Consider the following 26871-nt stretch of genomic DNA (forward strand, 5'->3'; position numbering starts at 1 on the left):
TGGGTGTCCATTAACTGAATATTTATGCACTGATCAAAATGAATGCCTTATGCCATTGAGTCTAAGTCTAAGTACTCTGACACTGGGCTTTCTTCATCTTTCAGCTGAAGGTTTCACACACTATGTCCTGACTGCACACAGCTGACTGTGAGATGAGCCCTTGACTTTAAAATGCACGCCAACTTCAGAGAAGAAAAACTGAGTCGGCAAAATGAGTTTCTCAGCATCAATGGCTTAGGTAATTGCGATTACAACAACTGTGTAAACTTCTCTACAGTTCTTTACAGCCTTTAATGTGCTCCCACATAGATCTATGCAAAAGAAGGGATGCCTTTGGAAACATAAAAGTCTTGCCACAGAGTCCAATTTGATTCTGAGATCTGATTCCACCTGCTGCTTCAAAGTGATTCCAAATGTTTCTAGTTACCTATAACTCAGACACACTGATATCTTGGAGCTATTCCTAAAAGTCTTGCTTCCACATACCTACCTTTTTCAGTTTCTTTATTGTCACCTGTAGATCCCCTACTTCCGTTTCATACTGACGCCTGAGGTCACTGAGGGCTTCCTCAGCTTTGCGTTTTTCCTAGAAGGAAAAAAAAAAAGTTAATTTGATTTAAATAGGCTCTTCAAAAGCACAGGTGATACATGTCTTGTGTCAAACTAAAAATGATCCCAAGTCTCCTACAAAGGGAGGGGGGAAGTAACCACATGACTGTACATACATGGCCATTTCCAGAATTGGGACCACAAAGGCTCAGGTCAGGCTATTTTCCCAGCACCATCTATAGCCTACACAGGACAGAGCCAGAAGGCATACTAAGGTCTATGAACACCAGCACTCAGGCCCTTTTCACTCTTCTTGCTGCCTCTGAGAGTTAACAGGACAAATGAGTAGGAAAAAGATGACATGTTTTTCTAAAAAAAATAAAACCTAACACTAGCTACTGAAAGAAATATGCCTAGCCCTGGCTGGTGGTGCTAAGTGGTAAGAGCATCGGCCCATGCACTGAAAGGTTGCAGTTCGATTCCTGTACATGCTACACCCAGAGGTGGCCCAGTGCCCTGTCCGTAAGAACTCACTGAATGAATGAACCCCACACACTCACGTCTTTCCGAGTCTTGTGTTCTGCAGCCTGAATCCTCTGATCCATTTCCTCCTCCAACTCACTCAGCTGCATGGCTGCCTTGTCCTGGGCTCTGAAAGTCAAGGGGTGATGCACATCTTTTCATTCTCCTCTTAAACTGGTAACAGGAAAACTTCCACTAATCAATCTCAAGCCTTTTATTTTATAAATGAGGAGAAATCCAGCATTCAAAATAATAATTGCTGTGCCTTCCACATAATAAAATGAGGTTAGCAAGGTGACCATTTGAATGTAAGAGAACATTAAAACTAGATATTAAATAAACTGAATAGATTAAATAAAATGGCATTCAACTAAACTGTGGAAAAGAACTGATAAAGATACTAAACAACAGGGAAGCTGCCAATAAATTCTGAAAATCCTTTTTGCTGTCCTGATGAGCTAGAACCCTAGACCAAAGAAAAAGAAAGCGCTCCATGGCAAAGAGATGGTTTGAAATTTCATTATATGAAACACACACTGTTATATGCTACAGCTGGAAGAAGGGAAAGGAAGGAACTCAGCAATTGTTACTAATCAATTCCTTAAAGTTATAAATGTAGATAGTTACCTGTTAGAAAATTTCTTTTATTAATGTAATCAATTAATTATATTTTTATGGAGGCAGAACATACTGATTTGACAAAAAAGTAAGAAATGGGAGAAGTCTGTTGAGAAGAGTTTCAGGAAAGTTTTACGTAGCAATTGCCCAGTATGGAGACATCTGCCACTCTACAATGGTTGAGGCTTCTGAGTGAGCCCTAACACAATTATTTTTCATTCTCTCTCAGCTATATGTCCAAGTATCTACATTTCACACTCATATATCTTGCCTACTCAACTAGATTATAAGTGACATGAAAGCAGCCACCAGGAGATTTAGAGTTGGTTCACCTGGACCAGTGACATGCAGTTAATAAACAGTAGGGAATAGGACCTGAGTAGAAGATCTCCCATCCTCCAGTTTGCTGGCTTCTGCTACACCATCTCACCTGCTCTTACTTCCTTGCGAAGCAATTTGTTGGTGCATTAGTTTAATTTCTACCTAAAGTCTCACATAGCAATGTGGGTGTTGGGGTTTGCTTATTTTTCGATGAACCCTGAAACTGTTAAGAGCGATGCCATATATCCATTTCTCCCTTTCTTAGGACCAGTTTTTCTAGTCCTTCCTTCTAGACATCCTGTCCCAAACATCTGGGTACCTGGGCTGCTTCTGAATGTGTTCCTTCATCTTTTCTCACTTCTGAGCAACTTTTACTCTTTTTCATTGTTCAGGCTATAACGATAGTGTTTGCCCCAGCAATTCCTAGGAAAATGTCAAGGGTATTGGGAATGTCTACTTTACCCCAGTCCAGGGCCCCTACCAGAACACTGGGTACCCATTCTTCAGGTGTAAATACAGACCAAGACTCTACCCCAATTAAAAAATAGAGGTGAGGATGAAGGGGCCTTAGCGAGGACTGTAAGGAAATGTCCACAGTGGTCATATAAATGCGTCAGTGAGGCGTCTAACAGCTAAGAGGGGCCTTTAGGAGGCCCGGAGCTCAGGGCAGAGCCTGACTTTGGATCTTACCCAGAGAGCACAGGATGGGGGAGGAGAAAAGCATCAAGACAGCTCAACATCATGTGACATACTCCACAGCTGAGAGCAGCACCGGTAATGAGAACATAAAGAATGCCATTCCGTTTTTCCCTAATGTGTTTACCTGGTACTGCCTTAGAGGCCATGTGTGCTTGAGCGTGTGTATGTGTGTGTGTGTGTGTGTGTCCTGCATATCTTTCTGTGAGTCTGTATATGTGTACCTGTGTGTATACATGAGAGTTTGTCTATTTTAACAAGTACTAACTGGACGTTCTGAAAACTCACTATGTGTGTCTGCTAGTCCTCTCTCAAAGGAGGCCAACCTGGGGCCCTGACTGATCTCCACATGCTCCAGAGAATCGAGAGTTCTGAGAGCATCTACTGCAAGGCCCCAGCAGACCCGAGGGAGAGGATCAGAGCCAGGAAGTGATCATGTTCATGAACAACCCCCTGAGAACAGTTCAACTTCTGCATGACTCTGGGACTCTAAAAATAATCCTACTTAACATCAGTGTTCTACAACATGTTCTCTTCTACATTTTTCACTCTGGTTACTTCAAAGGGTCAACTGGATAGTCTAATAATTGTGTTGAAGGAAAGAACAGACAGAGGAGCAGCCCTGGCCTGCGCCATGGAGCTGGGGCATCCTATCCAAAGGGCTCGGAGCTGCTGGAGAAACACACTGCAGCAAGAAGCCTCTGTGGGGTGAACCAGGAATGTGACAAACAAAATGTCTCCTTCCCAACCTATGCCAAAGCAGTGTGGCCCTTCCAGGAAGCAAAGAGGCCGATGTTTGGATTGCAACACATAGAATTCTGCTTTGCACTGTATGGCATTCCTTATGTTCTCATTACCTTACCGGTTTGCTGTTAAAGGCAGTAAGATATCCTGTGTAAGCAGCTGTGCCTTCCACAAACGGGCTGTATGACTAAGGGCTTAGCTTCGCTTAGCCTTTCAGTTGGGTAAGGAGGGCCAGACAGGGGAAAGCAGCATCGCTGAGCATCCACCCTCCGTAGGCCCGGTGCGAGGGGCATCCCCCATGAAGACCTCCATTAAGTCTCCACCCCCTGAGGAGGGGAATATTTACAGCCTCGTTTTGCAAATGCAGAAGCTGAGACTCAGGGAGACTAAGGAACCCATCCAGGCACACACAGATCAGTGACAGGGCCAGGCTTCAAACACAGCCCTGCCTGCCTCTCCGGATGAAAAGTTTCCCCTACGTTTCAAGTGGCTGGACAGAAGATAACACATCTCTCTGAAGTGCTCTGTATGGAATCATGACCCTGAAGAGTTTAAATGACAGTTTCACAGTGACCTGCTGACGGGTTGCTGACTGACCCGGGGCGGTACTGCTTGCCTCAACTTCCCTCATGCTGCTCAGTTCAGAAGGCCCCAGATTCCCGAGGATCAGGAAGTCCTCCCATGCCCCAGTGTGACAATGCAGTTCAGTCCACGTGGCCCCTGGGTCAGGGAGCCAGTTCCAGGACCCCATGTGCCACTTAAAAAGTAAGGACTTCAATACCTCTTCACCGCGATGGCCAGGCTTTCCATTTCTGTGCTTTGAAGTTTGATCTCACGGATGAAGTTCTTGATAACGTGTTCATACGGCTGAATCAGTCTCGGCTCCACAAGGTTGATGTTTTGATACAAGGTACTAACTTGCTCTTTCCTTAAAAAAAAAAAGTGACATTAAACCAGGTGAAAAATTAAAAGGCAAATTTTCACTTTTACAAGAGAGACACGTAAGTAAAGAACCAAAGAAGAAAAAGGCAACAATAACAGAATGACCTCATGGGAGGGGCATAGTCAGAGATGTTGTTAATTATTCTCCACGGTTTTTTTTACAATGGACCAGCAACCTTATAGTTTTTCCAGCATTTCTGAGATATGACTAACACATAAAATTGCATAGAGTTAGGTTGCACAATGTGATTTTTAAGTGATGATTTAGTAGTAGAAGGTGGAGAACTGTGGAGTAGTGGAAATGCATATGAAGGTGTTGATAGGGAAGGATTTTTTTTCAGTCAATGTTGGGTTTTCTTTAATAGAAAGGTAAATAGATTTATAGAGAAAAAGTTAGGTAACACTAAAACAATTACTTAATTCCATGTTCCACCAGTCCCTAGTAAGCATGTATTTCAGATTTTATGATCATAAGAGTACATATACCTATTATTGTATGGTCAGTTAAAAATTACTTCATATAAATTCACACTTATGTATGTATTTAGAAGTGACAATCATTCTACTCATTGCTTAATAACTTCTTAAAAGTCAACTATTTCTCAGTCATTTCAAAAGAGAAATTGTAAGGCAGGGCAGCTGGCTAGCATGCCCTTGACTCAAGTCTAGGAGCTGATGAGCTAAGGATCCAGTTTGGACCGTGCATGACGTGCCTGCAGCAATGAACTGCCATCACTGCAGCTGAGACTCCGGGGCACATCCAAAGGTTCTCTGGACTGACGGCATGTTGTCCCTCTGGGACAGCAGACTCCATGAGAGCCCATGGGACCTGCTTTCTCTGACGGTGGTGGAGAACCGTGCTTGCTAATGGGTAACATGAGCTGTGACGGTGTTGTGACAATAGCAGCTCTTTTTTAAAAGAAGGAACATTTATGTCAGTTGGAAAAAAATAGTCAGGAATTGAGATAACAGGCACTTATTTGGGCCCAAGATGATAACTTACCATAATATCAACATTATAGAATTCTACCTATTCTCATCTGTCTAGACCTGTGTGGGACAGGTATAATCACAAGCATGCTAACCTCATTCACACAGTGCATTCCTTAAAAATCATCTCCAGTGCTTGGATAATTCTCTCTTTCAGCGATCTACCGCTGTAATTTTATAGTTACTCCCCTGACAATATAAAAAGTCGTCTGTCTCTTGCCCTTGTCACACATAGACAGATTACTCTTCCCCAGGAGTTTATCTAGGTCTGGGAAAACTTTTGGGCAGACCATTACAGGAATTAGGACATCTGAGAGCATTTCACAGCCATCTCTGATACCTAACACCAAAGAAGTCTACTCAGAAACCCTTAGCACAATATCCATACCCGTCCACTTGATCACAACATCTGGGCTTCTACCCGGTTGCTCTGTTGAAGGCAGCTTGTTCCAATGCTATGGGGGCACAAGAAAGACTATACTAATCCCGGGCCTCAATAACTGAAAGTCTGGGCATTCAACCATCTCCCAATTGGGATAGATGACATGGGTACATATAATAAGATTTATGATTATAATAAAAATACTTCTATTTAGTGAGTGCTCACTATATACCATGTATTACTCTAAGCAATTGGCATCCATCATATCTTTAAATACTCACAACAGTGCTATAAAGTACTTTTATAAACCCATTTTGCAGATTGGGCAGAACTAAAAGTGCCTGTTATAGGCTGAAATGTATCTCCCCAAATTTCTATGTTGAAGTCCCAACACCAGTGTCTCAGAATGTGACTGTATTTGGAGAGGACATTTGGAAGGTCCCTAATCCAATATGACTAGTGTCCTATAAGAGGAGGTAATTTGGACCTAGACATGCACAGAGGAAAGACTACATGAAGACACAGGATGACAGCGATGTACAAGTCAAGAAGAGAGGCCTCAGAAGAAACCACCCAGCTAAAACTTGATCTCAGACTTCAATTGTGAGAAAATGAGCACTTGTGGTTTAAGCCATCCAGTCTGCTATTTGTTACCAGAAACACCATAGCAGACAATGAAAGTGCCCAAGGTCACATAGTGACTGGGTGACAGAATTGGGGTATAAACTCAGTCTGATGCTGGAGACATCAAATGATCAACCTTTACATTACATTACTTCTGAATTGTGTTAAACGTCTGAACCCTGGTTGAAGAAACGGGATTGGAAATCAATTCACAGAACTATGAAACATTACAAAACATGATGTATATATTGCCCGGAAGCGTAGTTAAGCATGCTGAAGGCAGCCTGTTTTAATGCTATGGGGGCACAAGGTGTGTCCCTATAGCTATAAACTCTCCCAGGTTTGCTCATAAATAAACTGTTCGATCTGCGCAGAGGCCAGTTATGATTCAAAATAACTGCTTAAGTGAAATATTATTAATAAACCTGCAGAAGTAAGTCTCTTTATTTGATGATATGTCACAGAATGCTGCCATCATCCCTCTCATCATAGCTGAGTACAAACACTAGTTGCAATAATGAGCCATATTTATTAAAGAGCAGTTTCTTAAAATTTTCTACTCTTAGATTGTCCCTTGTAATTTCAATCACAACAGGATCATTAACTTCTTTGTTTTTTGTCATTTACTGACCACCAGCAGGAAACAAAGCACAAAAACTTACTCATTACCAGAAACCTGCCTGTCAGGAACTTCACCGAAAGTCCTTGTTTACTGGCTAACTGCCCAGCAGTAAAATGTTCAGAAGTAGATGTCTCAGGAGATGTCCTGACTTCCTGAAAATTTCTAAAATAAGAAACAAACTTAATGATTGTAAATTCCCTTGAGTCCTACCTGGCTTCTGGCATTATACAGAATTTCAGAAATAGTTTACAGTGAAGTGTACAAATTAATAACAGAAAATATCTGCCACTAGCATAAAATGTGTCATATGGTTAACAGCTGTGCCAGAAATGACCTGGATACTCCTCTTTCCGGCTTCTTATTACAGGGCACATGGGGAGAATTGACTTCCCAGAACCCCCCAGGTAGATTGGAGCCATGTGATGACTAGTTCTGGCCAATGGAATAGGAGGAGAAATGGTGTGTTGCCACTTCCTTGCTTGGTCCTTACAATCCTTTGTAAGATCCTTGGCTCAGATTCTATCTCATTCATTTACCCACTCTCATTCTCTCATATTCTCTCTCTCTCTCTCTCTCTCTCTCTCTCTCTCTCTCTCTCTCTCCTTTTCTCTCTGAAATCAATAAAATATATTCCCTCTCCCTTTCTCCACCCCTTTTCTTCTCTCTCTCCCTCTCTCCCCTCTCCTTCTCTGCCTCCCTCTTTCTCTCTCCATCATCCTTATAGCTGAAGTGAAGGACTCCAATACAGCAAAGCCAAGGGATGATCCCGAATCCCCACACTGAGGGGAACTACCTGACCACTCTGGTCTGCCTGACACATAAGCAATGCATGAGCCTGTACTTTATAAAGGCACTAAGACTTGGAAGGTCTGTTATGGTCACCTTGAACTTAGAAAGTTGGCGCTACAGTTTCCTAATTTTTTTTTTACCATGCTCTTCCAGATTAGGTTACTTCCTTGATAGCTTCATATGAACTAAGTCATAAAACTCCTCCGACCAGAGTAAGTCTTTCCCACCACCACCCCCTCTCTTTCAAGGGAACAAAGGACCATTCTGAAGCCTTCTTATACTGACTCAGACATTCACTTAGCACCTGACATGCATTCCTGGCAGTGATTTCAGCTTTTCCATGTGCTATTTATTTAATCCCCATGACAACCCTACGAAGAAATTATCCCTAGTTTCCTATTTCCCATGGAGGAAACTGAGGCAGAGAGAGGTAAGTATTATCAGGTAGCAGAGCCAGGAATTCCAACCCAGCCCACCCGGCTCCAGAGTCTGGCTCTCCAGGGAGGAACTAGCTCTTCAGGCTGAACTGGTTTCAGGGGTCCCAAGTGGGTGGCTCCATTTAAGAAAATGTGTTGTACCAAGATTTTTAAAATTGTTTTGGAGGAGGATATGTATTATTGCTACAAACTCTGTCCACATTGCAAAGGGACTCCTTTAGAAAATAAAGGCACAACTAAGATTAAAATGAGGTAATCTTACAAAACTTGTCTTATCTAAAGCTATTTGGGAAAAGCACTATTGCAAACAATGAGGCACAACCCCCACCCCTCATCTGCCTGTGTGCTTTCATTTCTGCATCTGTGAAAGGAGAGAACTATCTGGATTATGCCAACAGATTGCAACATAAGGCACTTGGTGATTTTCACACCTGATGGGGGGAAAAGCACACAAAAAGTACTTCTTCAGAGCAAGAGATAATACCTGGCCCCTCGATGTAAGATTGAAATGATGTGCCCTGTACAAGCCGCTAGACACTTGCAGATTCTTCAGCTCAACAGCCGGGGTGCCATTACTGGGTGCCAAGACAATCTTTTGTTCCACTCCTGAGAGTGTAGTCACAGGCCTCCCCTGGGTCCAGCTCCTGACATCACAGGTTAAACAAGCAGAGACTGCACAATGCTGCACACACAGCCTGCTTTCTCCAAGGCCTGTCCCAGCGTGGCACACGTGAGTTCTGAGAAGGGTGCCCACCAGGGACAAGGCTCAAAGCACTTTTAATTTCATTTCAGGGCCTCATCTAAAGCAATTACACTGGATTCACAAATACTAAGTAGACCTGTTTACAGGTGTACTTGACAAATACCAGGTAACGATCAAGGTTCAAGTCATATGTGTTAGTCAGCCAAAACAAACAACAGTCTACTTCTGTGCAGAGAGAGACACTAACTAAAAATAATCTAGTTTATGTCTAATGAAAAGGGATCAAATGAAAGGCATTCAGAGGAAAATGCACCCTGAATTACCAACCCATTTTAGATGTTTAAAATCTGAGCCTATTCATCTTCTTTCTTGGTAAACTACAATATTTTGTAGTGAGAAAGATTGTAGTTAAGGCTAATTACTGATGAAAAATTCACAACTTAAAATTTTTAAATGATCCCAGGAAATAAGCATTTTAAATTGCAGATAGTCCTATTGAAGCTGAAAGGGATATCACACGAACTAATAAAAAAAACAGGTACATTTACATTGTGTAAAAATTTTAAAAGTCACACATAAGATTAACATTTTACTTAGAAAAGCATATACATGTGTATGTATGCATGTGTGTGTGTGTTCATGTATTTGTCCTGTAGTGATGCTGGTACTTAGAATGCCAGGACACATCTGGGAAGTAGTCAAGTGCAGACAGCATCACTCCATGCTAAGGAGCACAATGACCCAGTAAGGGCGCTAGGAAAATTGCCCCTTAGATTCAAAGTCTTGCTGCTTTAAGCATTAAGATAGGGAGCTAGTTATTTATTCAAATTATAAGTTATATAGCTCTAAAGCCCAAAGCAGTTTTCTGTGAGTGAAAGCAAATAGTGTTAAGTGCCAGTACCTACATCATCTACATTTGCCACAAGAAAACTGAAATTAAAGATCCATGCCATCCAAGGAGCACCATGTTAGAGCCTGGATACTCAATGCTAAGAAACTGGCCGAGTTTCTTCCCTCCTAAGGCTCACCATGAAGATGATGTGCAAGATGCTCATAGGGCAGGTGAACACGGATGAGTAGATGCCAACTAGGCAGAAGGCAGGGGGGAAAGAGAAGCAGCCTGTCCCAGACACCAATAACCACAGGCTGAAGGGTGTGGGGGCAGGGAAGGAGCCAGCAATTCCTGTAACTGGAAGAAGCTGGTGAGGCTGGACAGCTCAGCATAAGGAAGAAGCAGCAGTGTGGATATGGGAGGAGAAATTAGCAGGAACCAGAGGTCTGCACAGTAAGGACATGGGAGGGGGCACTTATTTTGAGAGGGCAGAAAGCCACCAGAAGGCTTAAAGAAAGATGACATGATCAAGTGTGCATAACTACTCCCATCTTCACAAAATGTTGGTGGTAGCAAGGAATTAAGTGAAGGATTTTGGAGAAAAAATTTCAGAGACAAAGGTAAATCTAAGTTCACTGTCATTTAATCCAGAAATGTGGGACTTTAGGAGTTTTCACTAGCTTCTACTTTCCTTTATTACAGAACTAGAGGCCCAGTGCATGAATTCGTGCATGGGTGGGGTCCCTCAGGGTGGCCTGCCTCAGGGTGACCTGTGGGGATCGGGCCCTAACTCGCGCCCCCAGCCTCGCAGCTCCACAGCCCCTCCTGGCCCCCTGCTTTGGCCTGGAGCCACCCCATCACGTGCTCCACCATCTCACGTGTGGGGCAATCGATAAGGGTTGGGCACCCCCACCTGGCTCCCTCAGCACTGGTTGCCGTCTGCAGGATAATTGGCGGTGTGATCGGGCCCCTGCTCACACTCGCCTTGGCCTGGCACCGCCCGCTCACCTGCTCCACCATCCTGCTGCAATCCCACTCTCATTGGGGCCCATCAGGGCTGGCAGTGCCTCCACTGCTGCCTGCTGCCAGTGCCGCACCACCCCCTGGTGGTCAGCACATGTCATAGTGAGCAGTTGAACTCCCAATTAAGGGGACAATTTGCATATTAGGCTTTTATTATATAGGATGTGTAAAATGCAGACAAATAAAATCTGATAGTGCAGACAACAGCTGAATCTAGCTATATGTACTGCTAGACAAGGGTGACATCAGTTCTCTTTCTGAAATTCAAGTCCTTCGCTCCAGAGAGGATGGGCTTCTACCCACTAACCACCTGGAGCTGGCTGCATATCACTGGAAACGAGTCTAGTTTGTGTTCTCACAATAGGTCCAGCTCTATATCAGTTATAGAATAGGTACTGGCTCTCCCTTCTACAGAAAACACAGAATGGTTTTTGAACTTGGTCCCACCATCCTTCAGACTGGGAAAGACAAGCCAGCCCAGTACCCCGGGCTTTTCCCAGCTAGTTTTGCTGCTGCTCCATCAAAGGCTGATCTAGTCCAGGTATTCAGGCATCCAGGTATTCAATGCCCCACCCAGGGCCCTCAGCCCAGACACATCTCCTGCAGGTGAAACTCCTTCCAGATCCACATCACCCTGAACAATATTTTACTAAGTACTTGCTCACATAATATTCCCCAGAGAGTTTTGCCATGAAAACTCCCTGGAACATGGATATGTCACCTAGATTTATTCAAAGCCTAGATGGATTTCAAAGAGAAAACTGCTTTCTGTTTAAGATCACTGACATTTAGGCACTTTCTGGGGGGGGAGGTGGGGAGACAGAAACAGCAAGGAGCATTGTGCTGAAGGTTGAGGGAAGGTGCACTCAAAACAGCTGAGGGTTCTTAAGTCATGAACGACAAGTGCACAGGTAAGTGTAACCGCTTGGGTAAGTTCAAGTGCTTCCCCACCACATCCTGGCTCTGTGACCCAGAGAAAACCCTTACCTCCTGGGCTTCAGTTTCCTCAGTCCCCATGTGAGTGTAGCAATGGAATCTGCCACACAATGTTGTAAGGATTAACCCTACTGAAGTACATACAACCGTACAAGGAACAGTAAGGGTAATCGATAAACGTCACCCATTGTTACCCAAATGAGTTAGAGAGAAGCCGATGGTTCTCTCCTGTTGGGTTCTGCGCTGTGTCTTGGGAAAGATCTAGAAGGAAGCCAGTGGTGTGGTGTGATGTGGTGTGGAAGCCCATGGACAGACATGTTGTCTCATGTGTGATGTGTGCCAGTGCAGGGGAACCTGAAAAATGAGAACTGGGTGGTGCCTGAGGTCAGTCTGCAAGGTTAAAGCCCAAGGGTCAGTGAATTTCTACTGTAAAGCACCAGACAGAAAACAGTAACACTGTCTGTTGCAACTACTCAGCTTTGCCACTGCAGCATGAGAATAGCCATCCATGACATATAAATGAATGAGCTTGGCTGTGCATCAATAAGGCCATATTTATACAAACAGGCAGAGGGCCAAATGTGATCCCTGCCTATTGACATAGACCCCGAGCATAGGAATGGGGGTGAGGTAATGCAGACCTAACCCTCCTATACCCTGGAAACAGACCTCATTCATGTCCTGTCCCTAGGTCGATATCAAGTTTTTCATGTATGGATATCACATTATCAGTGCCATGCAGGTATACATGTACATGTGAGAACATGCACCTCTTTACTTAAGACAGTGGTTCTCAACCTTGGCTGCACATTAGAATCACCTGGGAATCTTTTTAAAATCCTGATTTCCGGGCCTCGTCCTCCAGAAATTCTGTTTCTTTGTTACTAATGTTATGGCCCCACCCCATAACAAAGAAACAGAATTTCCAGAGGATGAGGCCCGGAAATCAGGATTTTAAAAAGATTCCCAGGTGATTCTAATGTGCAGCCAAGGTTGAGAACCACTGACTTAAGCGTACTTATAATGCACACTCACTCCCCCAGCCTTTCTCTCAACTCACTTTGAGTCAAGCTAAATGCAGGAATAATCTAGTAAGGTTAGTGTGAGTCGGTGTATTACAGTTATTTTTTCGCTGAAATGTTTTTCTATTTTGGCAAGAAAGATAAGGCTTGGGGAGGAAAATCTAGAGTGTCATATCGGTTTCTATGGAAAATTTCCTTTTAGATATCTGTCATCTTCTCAGGTTTGCTGGGAGCAATCACAATTTATGCTTAATGTCCTGTATCCCGTCTGCTTTAACATTCATCCAGAATCTTCTGTTTTAATCAAAAAGTGACATTAACAGTAACTTACTAAACTGTGTACTAATGCTTCATTAAAGGTATTAAGAGTCGCATTAAAATAAACCAGGTTCAAGCTGGTGGATCTGCACTTTTTATCTCCGTCTTTCACCTGGTAGTGTTGAAAACACGTGCAGTAAAAAGACTTCTCACTAATGTGCCCTTCAATCGGAAGACAATCAGTGATAAACCCATCTCCCCTTTCCTGACCCTTTCCAGGCACAATGTAACTAAGCCTTGCCTTTCAGGAGCAGGAAACAGAACAGTCACTGATAAAACAAGTTTAGCTGGGAGGAGAGAGAAGCAGGAGATGGGTAACTCCTTCGTGTCTCAGACAGTGGTGGAGAAAGACCGGAGGTGGCTGCTGGCTGGCTACCTGGAGAACCAGCAGTGCGGTTACCTGCAAGATTTGCAATGCTGCTTGGGCCAATCAATGGGAAACTGGGAAATTCTAGGCACAATGTACATGAAATAGGTACAGAAAAAAGACTTTGTGCAATCCTGCCACAGAGCAACAGAGAGAAACTGCAGTGCTCTTCTACTTGGATTGAACCATTTTTAGTATAGTTTAAAGCAGTGGTCGGCAAACTGCAGCCCCATGAGTGTGGCTCTTCCACAAAATACCACGTGCGGGCGCGCACGTACAATGCGATTGAAACTTCGTGGCCACACTCAAGGGGCCAAAGAGCCACATGTGGCTCGTGAGCCACAGTTTGCCGACCACTGGTTTAAAGTATATAACTAGTTATTTCATTGGATGGCAGTGCTTTTACATTTTGCAATAAAATAAATTATTTTAGACCTCAAAAATCAAAGGTGCACGCTTAATAAAATGTTAGGTACCAAATTTCCTTTGCTCAAGAAGGATGGTGATCAATTGTGACACACTTGCAATGTTTAACTATCACAGCGAAGGGGAACCTAAGGAAACATGACAACTAAATGTAATGTGGGGTCCTGGATGGGATGCTAGAACAAAAAAAAACAAAAAAGAAAAGACATTAAGGGTTAAGCAAGAAAACAAAAACACAAAAAACTTATATACACAAACAAAAGTATGGTGATTACCAGAGGGAAAGGAAGGTAGATTGGGTAAAGGGGAATAAATGGTGATGGAAGGAGACTGGACTTGGGATGGTAAACACACAATACAATATACAGATGAAAGCTGAGACCGGCTTGGCTCAGTGGATAGAGCGTCGGCCTGCGGACTGAAAGGTCCTGGGTTCGATTCCGGTCAAGGGCATGTACCTTGGTTGCGGGCATATCCCCAGCAGGAGATGTGCAGGAGGCAGCTGATCGATGATTCTCTCTCATCGATGTTTCTAACTCTCTATCTCTCTCCCTTCCTCTCTGTAAAAAATCAATAAAATATATTTTAAAAAAAACAATATACAGATGATGTATTATAGAATTGTATATCTGAGACCTGCATAATTTTATTAACCAATGTGACCCCAATAAATTCAATAAAAAAATAAAAATTTAAAAATAAAAGAGGACATAAGGGGAAAACTGGCGAAGTCTGAATAAAGTATGGACTTTAGTTAAGGGTAATGTGTCAGTATCAGCTCATTAATTGTAGCAAACGTACTACACCAATGCAAGATGTTAATAATGGGGGAGAGTGCGTAATTATACGGCACTTTCTGCAGTATATTCACAATTTTTCTGTAACTCTAAAAAACATTCCAAAATAAGAAGCTTATTATGATTTTGCCAACATTTCTCATTTACCATAGTGGACTGGAGTGATATCACTAGCCCCATGAAAACCAGAAGGCATAAATCTCCTGAGGAAGAGAGCGATGTTCAGAGCCTACGGTTCCACTCATGCAGCTCCAGAAGGTTCATCTGCACACCGCCTGCCAAGCATGACTCTTCCCTTAGATCAAATGGCTGTCTTTCTAAATTGACACTGTGCATTTTAATTCCAATTTTTCTTATACAAATGCAAATAGTGAGGTGATGGCTGTTATGTTGTCTCCCTTATCAGAAAAAGAGCTCACATAGGTAAATGAGGCTAGTTTTATCAGCCTGATCAGATGCTTCTAAAAAATAATCAGTTGCATTTAATTCCAATGAGTTTGATATTTCCACCTCCAGCTACTGCATGGAATCATAATGAAACCTTTGGAAGGTCATTGTGTTGATGGTAATACATCCAACCTTATTATGAACTAGAGGCCTAATGCACGAAATTCGTGCAAGAGTAGGCCTTCCTTCCTCCGGCCGCCAGCACCGGCTTCCCTCTGGAACCCAGGACCCAGGCTTCCCTCGCAGCCCCGGCTTCATCCGGAAGGTCATCTGGAAGGATATCTGGTCTAATTAGCATATTATGCTTTTATTATTATAGATTATTATAGATGCTATTGTAAATTCAGCGAAAAATACCAGTGAATCATTTTGGTATACAAATTTTTACTAAATTAAGAAATTTGTCAAGTAGAAATGCACCTAAAATTGGTGGTAGTGCATAAAATTGCACCCAAATAGGCTCCAATATTCTATAAATTGAAATAGAAGCTGTAACTCTCAAAAATTCAAATATTTATACACATAGTTACAGTATCTAAACATTTTTACTGGTGTTTATGGTGGTTATTTTCTCTCTTTACAGTCTATCATCATTCTGGTTTTTGAAATGTTTGAACATTTGAAGAACTACTTAGCTAATCATCCTATGCTTTTTGCAAACTAATCCTATATGTTTTCATTACATTTGGTTTAAAATCTATGAGAAAACTTTAATGAAATGAATCAACATGGAAACTAGAAAAACTACCTTCCTTCTGCCTCTGAAGCTGTTAACAGTGTGGAATCAATTGAAAACTAAGCCTGATACCAGGAAGGCAGGCAGACTAAATAGATTAAATGATGAGAGCTCAAATGTTGTACAAATTTACTCCAAAATTCTGTAACTATGATTTGGAACATCGTACCTTATGGGGAAAATCTTTTGATGGACCTCCTATTTTTACTTGATTAAACTTACATTATGTACAAGAATAGGATAAAATTGAAAAGGCCTACAATTTGGAGCATCTAAATATAGGAAAACATTTAAAAGAGTCATAAATGAAGACAATGTATTTGCCAAGCCTTATCATAAAAGTTAAGAAACGTTCAAAGTCCTTTAAAGAGAGAAAAAACAGAGAATTTGTAACAATCATGAGCTGACACATTTAGATATGTCAATATTTACACGTCAATACAAAAAAAAGGAATTGAGAATATCCTCCATTAATCAAACTTGCTCTAAGCTTATCTCAGAATTTGCTCTCAAAGTGCTCCTCAGCACTTTGTACAGAGGATGTTTTCTGAATATACTACAGAATCATGACTACCAGTAAAAAGTACATTTGCTCTCCTAAAATTAGTATATTAGGGATATAATTGCATTATTGTTTGCTTAGCAGCAAGTGTACTTCTTAAATTCATATTTAATACATGTTAAACATTTACTACTAATTATTGAATGACTAACTAAATTATTGTTAATATCATGGAAGGATAACTGGTGCTGTAGCTATAGTCTCATTTTTTTCAACAGTTAAATATCAACCTTATGCCAGAGTACAGATGATACTGGCAAGAATCTTTGTTGGAGATTGTACACAACCTTCCCTGGCCTTGCTAAAAGCCTCTTTCAAAGTTACAAGAGTTGCTCTGGAAGATTGTGTAATGAAATGAAAATTTCTTTTCAATGACAACATTTTTAAACTATCTTAAATGAAAACTGCTTGGGCTTATGGTAGTGTTAGTTTAGTTACTGAACAGAAGACCTGTCCTAGAAAGAATTTTTCAAGTCTACTTTTAATTTTAAGAATCATTGATTTTTATCTGCCTACCTTGCTACCTAACCATCAGACATAAAGATAAATCAATAATGCTTTCCAGCATCTCTCCTTTATGCAAAAAGATGGGCCAAAAATATCAAACTAAAGCAAAATTAGTTCTTAGAGATTTTCTTATAAATTGCTTGAACACATATCCCATTTAAAATAAAATGTCCCTTACAACTTAAATCCCACATTTCAACAGTGAAGACCCTTTGAGAGACTCATGCCTGGGGCGTATTTTCCACAAGGCCGACGCTTCCCCGATACACTCCGCTGCACATCACCTGTCCACTTCATTGCTTTCCCAGCAACCTGCAGGAATTTAATTATTTTTTCATTTGATTTTCTGAAGAACCGAAAGCTGATTTTCTGGGATGTTATTAAAAAAAGAAAGTAGCTAAAAATCCTATTAAAATCTGACTTTTTCATATTATACAAGTATCAATTGTCCTGAAAACTAGCCCTCTTTGAGCTCCCAGAGCCCCAGCCCACTAAAAGAGCAAATGAGCCTCAGATTTGCAAACACTATCTCCTGAAGGAATCTGACCCCAGCCCTGCAGGAGAGCCAAGAAAAGAAAAACCCAGTCTTCTCTCAGTTGAGTCATCATCTCAAAGCACTGGTTCATCAGATAAGTGACCTGTGTATTTAATTTATCTCAGTTTTGGTTTCCACCCCAAACCTTTACTCTTCCCTGGCTCCCTGTGGTATAAGGGGCCCTCCTCTCTCATCTGCATGGATAACAACCCCTCTGGGAAGTACAACTGGCCCAAAAGCTACTAAACAAAACAGAAATATATGTTGAACAGTAGCTTTAAATCTAAGTACTAAAGAAGAAGCTATAATGAAGTTATTACAAAAATTCACGTGAATGGACAAGAAAAACAAACAAACACGAAGCAGTAGTATCTGTTTACCTTCATGTATAGTTTTTGTAGCTTTTACCTAACTCAAAAAAAAAGAGAGAGAGAGAGAGAGTATTAAAAATAACTTCAATGATCACCTGGGAGCCTAAGAGAGAGCTGTAAGTCCCTATTTTGCCAGACTCCCAAGGGTTCATTTCAGCATAAACCCACAGCCACTCTTGGCTTGGTGCCTACTCCATATATGTGTATATATATATGTATATATATATATATATATATATATGATTTCATATATATATTATACATCCATGATTTGTGCTTACCTTTCTTAATGGCATTATTTTTAAAAAGATCATTTAGAACTACAATGTCTACTTTGGAGAGCTTTCAATATGAACAAAATGTGAAAAGGAGTTAAAATTTGGATACAAATGGAAAATAAAACTTCAAAAAAAATAATCTCAACATTATGGCACTCCAGCCATCTGAAACTCAGGTAACTTGGCACCATGAAGAGTCCATCCAGAAGGGTGAGAGTCAGGAAAGAAGGAGGAACAGTCTCTGAGACACCCCTGCTTAGTTCAGGAATAACCTGCACTCAAACCGTGGTTTTAAAACACAATTCTAATATATCTGATCATTTACTTTCTGAATCTTCAGAAAATAAAGGTCCCCAAGAATGAAGGAAGTACCGACAATAGTAAATTGTAACCGACAGCAAGAACAGAAAATGTCTACAGGAACTGAAAAAGTCAAGCTGAACTACCATCTCCACAAATCCTAGGAATATCACTCCACTACTGCCCAGGGGTAAGGCTAGACTACCTGAGTTAGCAAGGAAAGCTTAAATTATTTTGCAGTTATTACAAGCAATGCATTATATGTGTCCACATGCTTAACAAATGACACATGATAAAACTGCTCACTGCAGTACTACATGTAATAGCCACAAAGTAGAAATTACCCAAACATTCATTAAAGGTAAAATGGATAAATTGTGATACTCTGCACAGCGGAATACTCCACAGCAATACTACAAATACTATAATTTATTTACCCACGTCTAGAAGAGCTCTCAGGTATGGCCAATGCTGCTGGTCTGAGGCCCTTGAGGATCAAAGCCTGAGAAAAAGATTTAAAACTAGTGTCTGCTGAGTTCCTGGGAACCGAATGATGCCTCATCCTGGAAATAGGAGCCTGGAACTAGCCGCTTTCTGATGGCTGAGCTTTTGTATCTGGCCTTCCCTATGCCTCTCAAATTGCATCCCTGTTAGCAACAACCAACTCAGGGACAAAAACTAGCAGTTTGGGACAGCAGAGTAAGAACTTGTTCCAACTGAAAGGAATTTGTTACTGTCTCTCATTAAATCTTCAGCCTTTGGATTTTTTAGCTTAATGCCTTTCCAAAAGGCATTTGTAGAAGGGAGGGAGAGAGGGAAGGAGGGAGAAGGAAGGGAAGGAAGAAAGGAAGTGAGCAAGCAAGCACTTAGTTTGCCTGGGAAAGTGCAGCCATGTAAAGGTTGGGTTGGCTTGCCAAATGGCTAAGGCTGCTTAAATCCAAGCTGTCTCATCGGACGCGCTCAGTTTGGAGTTACAGATATTTAGATGAAGAATGAGACTGAAGGGTGAGAAGGAAAGGGTAGAGACAAGTGTGAATAATAAGTCCTCTTCTCCCAGGGAGCATCTTAGAGCCATAAGCACATGTAGGGCACAGCTTTTCTTGGCAGGTAGAAAAATGTTAATAACTCTAAAGTTGCCCTAGAAATTCAGTACGTTGTTTTGAAGTGTTGAGGCATTTGGAAGGGGTACAGGAGGAATATAACATATGTACAGGGATTTTTTTTCCAGATTCGAATAAATATTTGAAAGTTTTCTGGTACATATTTTATAAGCTGAAGGCATTAAAAAATGCTCTCTGATCTTTTCGAAACTGACTCCCCTAACATAGGAAATCTCAAAAACTGAGACTCTGAGAAAGTTCCTCCGTGACTGTGATGGTTAATTTTACTTGTCAACTTGGCTAGGGAACAGTACTCAAACATTTGGTCATGCATGTCTGGAGGTTGCTGTGAAGGCATTTTGTGCATGAGATAACTAACAACACAGTAGAGTTTGAGTAAAGCCAATTATTCTTGTCCAAGAGCGAGAATAAAAACAGAGTATTTCTGGGTCAAAATACTATTCCACCAACTTGAAAGGGGAAGATGGAGCACAGTGGAAGTTCTGAATTAGAATGCTATGGAACCACACCCTACCATCAGCACAGATCTTCAAAGCAAGATCACACCTGACAGGTGAATTTACCATTCACAGGTAGGAAATAGAGGTTGCAAACTGGACACAGTACTGTTTTAATCTCCATGTTTTGGCCTTCACAGATTATGCAAAATTAGAAATTTTCATTTAACATCTGCATTTTTCACCATCTTTATAAGTTGGCATCACTGGCAAGACTGGGCCTACATCCAGCATGGCAGCAACGTCCATCCCCCTAACAGAAGAAGCAGAGCCTCCTCCTGGTCCAGACTCCACTCCAGTCCACTGAGTCAATGTTACCCGCCTGGCCCTGGGGGCCTCCGAGTGTGAGCCCATCCATCACATCAGTCACCCACAGGTAAGAAAAGGGAACCCAGAGATCATCTGACAGGGGCCTAGAGTCTCTCTTGCTGAAGCTGTGACACCCCCACAGTAGATGACTGGAGATAACTTCTCTACTGAAGACAGGAGGAAACTCTGAATTTAATTGGTCTGCTTGATTTCCGGCCACTGGTGAGACCTGAATCCAGACCATCCCCCTCATGATTCTTCCACTCTGTACCCTCACTGATGCTATCACCTCTGGATAGAGAGAAACTGGCCAAGAAACTTTGATTTTTGCTAGGATACTATGTGAAAGCCAGTGCCCAGCACAGTCCTGGGCACATGTGGCTACAAAAAAAGAAAAAATTTGGAAGCGCAGGAGGGAGGGAGGAAAAAGGCAAGAAAAGAGTTTCTTCTGTGGAAAAATGACAAGACTGAGAACAATTTAAGATGAATTTTTCTCCACAGCATTATGCCCTCAATTTAAATGACAATGTAGATTCGCAATGAAAAATAGAGAAACAAATGTTCTCGATCCTATGTAGTTCTTGAGGATTTCAAGGCCTTTTAGAAGAATATTTCTCACACTTGATAAATATGCAACCTTAGTAAAGAAGACACTTCCTATGGATTCCACAGTTGACATAAATATTGTTTATATCATATTACCTAACTACGAACAAATATAAACCAGATATAAGCTCCATATACTTACAGCTCCAAAAATTTATAAGACCAACACACATTTACTAAATCACTGAAATCAGAATTAGCAACATTCACCTAATCTGACAGGAGGGTGCACTTGAACAGAAACTAAATCACCACGGCCGATGTCCATATGGTACCAGGAGCTGGCATGTGGCTTTTTTGAGCAGGGTTACATGAACAAACCCCATTCTCCTACCACTTTCTATTGAGACTACAGATGACCCATTGCTGTGTTCTCGGTCACTCCATTCCACGTGAACACATCATTCATACAGTAAGCTCACTGCTCTGCCTTCCTCTTCCACCCACAGCAATGACTGTAGTGCTGTGGGATTCTGTACAATCTTAATCACAAGGCAGGTTATGAAGTTCTGTAGCCAAATCTGTAATGGATGAGTCATCCAGGCAACTCCAAATGTGCTCAAATTAACTGGTTTTTTTATCTTTCATTAAATGAAAACCGAAATGTTTAGTCTTCGAAGACTCCCGAGCATACATGTAAAGACCCCACAGGGTTTATAGCCCTGATCTGAGAAACACCCTTGACATGAAATGTCCATAGTCCGGAGTATGTGCCAGGAAGTGTTTTTCCATTCACCGTACTGCATCCCAGGTCCTTCAGGCATCAAAAACTTCTAGATAATTAAGAAGGTGAGACAAGAAGCTCCTTGAAAGTGAGGGTCAGGTTTACAAAGTCTCACTAGTTCCTAGAACACTGGCAGGCACATCAATACTGAGTGAACCAGAGAAAGAATTAAAAAGTTACAGTGACTGCATCTGTGTATCTTGGTGTGTGTTTTTAATGTTTTTAAAATTGATTTTAGAGAGAGAGGATGGGAGAGGAAGAGAGAAAGTGAGAGAAACATCAATGTGAGAGAGAACATCGAACAGTTGCCTCACACACACAACCTGACCAGGGATCGAACCCAAAACCTGGATATGTGCCCTGACCAGGAATTGAACTGGTGACTTTTTGGTGCATGGAACTACAATCAACCTACTGAGTCACACAACTCTGGGCTATATATCTTGTTTTTATAAGATGCACAGGCTAAGGCCTCAAGGGTTAAAATTCATAATTATAATTTGGAAGACCCCAAATATTTACAAATTGAAGCAATGAAATTGGTTTTTGTTATGTGTTATTGGTTTTTTTTGGTGGGGAATAATTCCAAGGAAACCATATGTGTCATACATTCATTCCACCTTTAAAGCTTTTCTCTGAGAATTAGTGTTTACTTTGCATTTTACAACCTGACATGAGACTAATATAATCAGACAGAAACAGCCTGAATACCCATGATAACCATTTCCCACTTCTTCCTTCCAACTACATACTGCAGTCAAGGGCTCCCTAAGCCCTGGCAAGATATAGATAAAGCAAGAATGTATACTGTATATGCCATCTTAGGAGGAAAAGAAACAACAGACATTTGAATCACTATGGAATTCTGACCTCTTCCATCATCTAAAGGTTCAGCTGTCAGCTTCCACACCTCCATTCAAGGCAGTTTAACATGTAGTAGCTATTTCCACTTCATAAATGAAATAAGACTATGCAACCACAAAGAAATCAAGAAAGAGGTCAAGGTTGTCACAAACTCGAAGTGGCAGGAGCAGTAGGGCCCTGATTCTGAACAGTGATTTGGATGAGTAGTAAATCAACATTGCATGTTAAAAGACAAGTTAAGAAGAGTCTGGGGTTCTTGGAGCGTAGTCTTCCAATGACATCTCACTTTAAGCCATTTTCTTGTTGCCCACCCATCAGGGCAGGATAAATAATCTCTCACCAAAATCTGAGAGAAAAGCTGCCCACTGTGTGTGCATCCAAAACTGGCAGTTCTGTAAGATTGGGGAGGCCAGAATACATATCTTGGGCTAGGAAGCCAAAAAGAAAGTATTAGCTTGAGATGAAATTCAAATATCAGAACCAGAAGGGACCATCTGACGACACAGAACCACTTTTGGTGCCTGACCAAATCCCACCCGAGCCCTGCCTGGCAGGTCGCCAATCACGCTACCTCCTGTTACACTCCAGGCACCAGCCCTGGGTCTATCCCTGATCTGGCTATTGTGGCAGAACCTGTGCCAATTCATAAAAGCATGGTGGTTCCAGTGTCAGCTAGACCCTCATGGTTCTGTTCTGAGAATGTGGGGTTCTAAGCTAATTTATCAAACTGAATCATTTCATAAATGACACTCAAAATTGCTTCAAATGGAAATGAGAAAACTCTGAAAGCTTCAGCTCTGATCTGAGATGACTTCCGCCATTCCCCTGCCCCAGGGCAAATGCTCAATGAACACACACACACACACACACACACAAATTTCCTTCTCTCCCTGCCAATCTCTGAACCCCATGACCAGCTTTCACTGAGAAATTGATAAAAATCGAGAACTGAAAAAAAAGGCATCCAGAACGAACTAACTGCCTTCTCAGTATATGAACCAAGGAACTGAAGACAAAGTCTTATCCAATTCATCCAGCAAATATTAATTGAGTCCATTTATTGAGTACCTACTGAGTACAAATCTCCCTTTCACCAAGATAATGGCCCTGGTACCAGAAATCAGCTAGGCTGTTAGTACAAGTCTGCTCTCTGTCTCTCCCCGGAAGTTCTCGGTCCACTGCGAGGGCCTCTCTTGACCTGGAACAATCTTCCTTCCAGAATTCTCTTACATAATTACATCATCTTGCCCATTCCGGTTTCATCTGCTGGCTGACCTAGTTCCAGCTTATTATGAAGTGGTAACGATCCGTCCTGACCCTGTCCACCATGTATACATAGCCAGGCCATGTGACTGCTTGGAAACCTCCCTCCCCCATCCTTTAAGGGAAGGAGCCCTCAGTTTTCTAAGAGGAAAAGAACTTAAGAATGTGTTGACACATCCCAGACACCATTTTCATCCTTTCAAAATGCAGTATTATTTTCTCTCTAATATCACAGTAACTGATGACTGGAGAGTTTAACCCAAATTTGCTTAATATTTTGATCTAAGAGCTTGAATCAACTTTGAAATGGAAATCATTGCTATGTTTTGCCTCTATAGGAACCAAACATGATTTTTATTTTTAGATATATTTTTATTGATTTCAGATAGGAAGGGAGAGGGAGAGTTAGAAACATCAATGATGAGAGAGAATCATTGGTTGGCTGCCTCCTGCATACCCCCCACTAGGGATCGAACCCAAAACCCCGGCATGTGCCCAGACCAGGAATCAAACCGTGACCTCCTGGTTCATAGTTTGACGCTCAACCACTGAGCCACACTGGCCTACCCAACCATTCTTATATCTGGTATTTATTCTCTTCAAACTGTATATGAATACATCCTCTACCACCCCACAGGCATGGAACAGCGTACCAGGGGGAAGATGAGAGTGCCAGGAGGGAAACAAAGTCCCCATATGAACTAGCGCACCTTTCCAGAAAGACAGTTTGCCCTTGGAAGAAAACAATGTTTTATATTAAAAGCAGCTCCACTACATTATGGAGTAAAATGACCAAATACATTAATTTTTTTAAAAAGAGCACTTAAGACTTCAAAGAAAGTTCCTCCTTGCAGAAGTCTGTCAAGCTATGTCTACCAATAGATGGAGCTTCCTGCAAATAATTATCTTGCTTTTAAATGGTCTTTGAGAAAATTTTTGAAAAATGTTTCACATACACTATGAACTTCTTGAGGGTATGAACTACATCTTGTCCTTCTCTTTGTCTGCGGGGACCTAGGACAGGACCTAAGAGAGTACCTAGCCCAAAACAGACACTCAGTAATGTTTGCAGAATTTATTTGGCTGAAATAATGACAATGGCATTATCAATAACCAAAGATTTTTATCACATTTGGATGAGAGGAAGGGAAGGAGAACAGCTGTATGAGGAAGTGGAATAGAAGCAATCCAATTTACCAAAACAGTTATGGCTGCCATGGGAACAATCAGATGAAGCAGCTCTGTTCAGTTCTTTTCCACTTAAACAAGTACAGGAAGGTAAATATTGTACTTGTTTATCTCCCATAGAAGGGGGTGGGGCTTAGGACACGAGTCTACCAGGTGACACTGGTAGCCATTAAATGTAATAACCTTTGAAGAGTTTGAAACATATTATAATGATAGTATCAATACTAATAAGTTCCAGTTTGTACACTGATCCTAGGAAGCTGGTTTTAATTACTTAAGGGTTAAGTGTCAAACAACTGCTGCTGAGACCTGACAACTGTGAAAGTAGATTCATATGTGCGTGTACATATATACATAAAAATGATATGATGTGAACTCACTCTTCCTTATTTCTAGAAGTGTTACCATTTTAATTCACTGGCCCTAAACCAAGTGACAAGATGAAAGATGATTCAAAGAGCAGAGTGTATAGCAATGCTTAAATTTTCTACTTCCCTGGTGGAGACCCTGCATTTTAATTCATTTGTAAATACTAGAACAGATGAGTATCACACCCTCTTTCTCCACACAATCCCTCTTATCCTGCAGTGAGTCACTCTCCATCCCATGTGCCCTGTACTTTCCAAACTGCAGAGAGAATTTGGGAGAAGGCGGAAGTGAGGACTCCTTGCCCCAAAAGTCTAATCTATGAACAGGTGAGCCCATCTCACTGCTGCCTGTCTCTCAGGGAACCTTCCTTTTCTGAGTCTTATGTCTCAGATATGTGAACTGCCAATCAACACGAGGTATTTCAGATTTTCTTAATAATGGTAGCCGGAGCTCCACAAAACTTCAACTGAAATCTAAGCAGAAAGCAAAAAAAAAACTGTGTTACAACATTCACATGTTTGTAGTGCCTGAGGAAGACGTGATAGCAGCTGCCAGGGACACACTGTGACACCAGGCAGAGACAGAGCAAATGAATCCCAAACCAAAAAACACCTGCAGTGTTCCCTCCCTGCCCTGAACCAGCAGGCACCCCCTTTCCTGCTAAGAATTAAGTTAGTAACTTTATATTATGTTATTTCTGTTGGAATCAGTCATAGGAGTAGAGAATTTGTTGTATAATCTTTTCATTTTATTCTATTGTATATAAAGACAGTTTTTCAATTCACAACATCTGGAATCAAATCCCTGCGCTTTTATTAACTGTGCAAGTCCCCTGACATTTTATAGGCATACATTTCTGGGTCTAAGTTTCTTCATCCGTGGGAAAAAAGAAAGTCTACCCGGTCACCAAAGTTATCCTGACATTGAAACAGATGAACTCTATAAAATACCTATATGTGGCCAGCAATATAGATGCCCAATAAGGTCTCTTTTTCTATTTAGTAGTAGGAAAACAACACAGGCAAAAAGTGCTATAGCGAAGACCAAATTGGCCACGGGCCCGGGTCACCACCGCCCCAGGTCCCGGAAGTCCTCCAGCAGATGACATAACCAGGTGGCACCGAGGAGCCTGCGCTCCTCGCCCATGTCCTGGAAGAATCTCTGGACACAGGAGTTCACCGTGGCCCCTGCAACTAACCAAGCACCTTTTGCAGGGCTCAGAAGTGGGCATTTGAAACTTGCTCCTCCACACCCTTATTCTGAACGCATGCGCTTTCCTGAACTCTCAGGGGACCGCGGTCTCGGAAGTTAGTGAATGGAGAAAAGCAACTCACCAAGAAGAGAGGGTTCAGTGAGTCTGCACAGGAAACACCATTTGTACCTCCCGCCTTCCAACCCAGACACGCACCTGGGGATGAACTTGGCCTCCTCCCCGAGTCGCGCCTGGAAGTCCCGCCAGGCGGGGCCAGGGCCAGCGGAGCCCCGAAGGGCTGCCAGCACCTCCGCGGCCGTGTCCTGGTCGTCCTTGTCCTCC

General features: G+C 41.9%; 1 protein-coding gene across 1 annotated transcript in view; it reads right to left on the minus strand.

The window, feature by feature from the left end:
* Nucleotides 1-26871, minus strand: part of RASEF (RAS and EF-hand domain containing) — a 71381-nt gene that overhangs the window by 25820 nt on the left and 18690 nt on the right. Inside the window, exons 3-6 of the mRNA XM_006769030.2 lie at nucleotides 26746-26867; nucleotides 4232-4378; nucleotides 1110-1200; nucleotides 491-586 (exon numbers count right to left, since the gene is read on the minus strand). Of these exons, the coding sequence (XP_006769093.1) occupies nucleotides 491-586; nucleotides 1110-1200; nucleotides 4232-4378; nucleotides 26746-26867 (456 nt within the window). The remainder of the gene's footprint in view (nucleotides 1-490; nucleotides 587-1109; nucleotides 1201-4231; nucleotides 4379-26745; nucleotides 26868-26871) is intronic.

Source organism: Myotis davidii, unplaced genomic scaffold (genome assembly GCF_000327345.1).
Source record: "Myotis davidii unplaced genomic scaffold, ASM32734v1 scaffold98, whole genome shotgun sequence".
NCBI lineage: Eukaryota > Metazoa > Chordata > Mammalia > Chiroptera > Vespertilionidae > Myotis > Myotis davidii.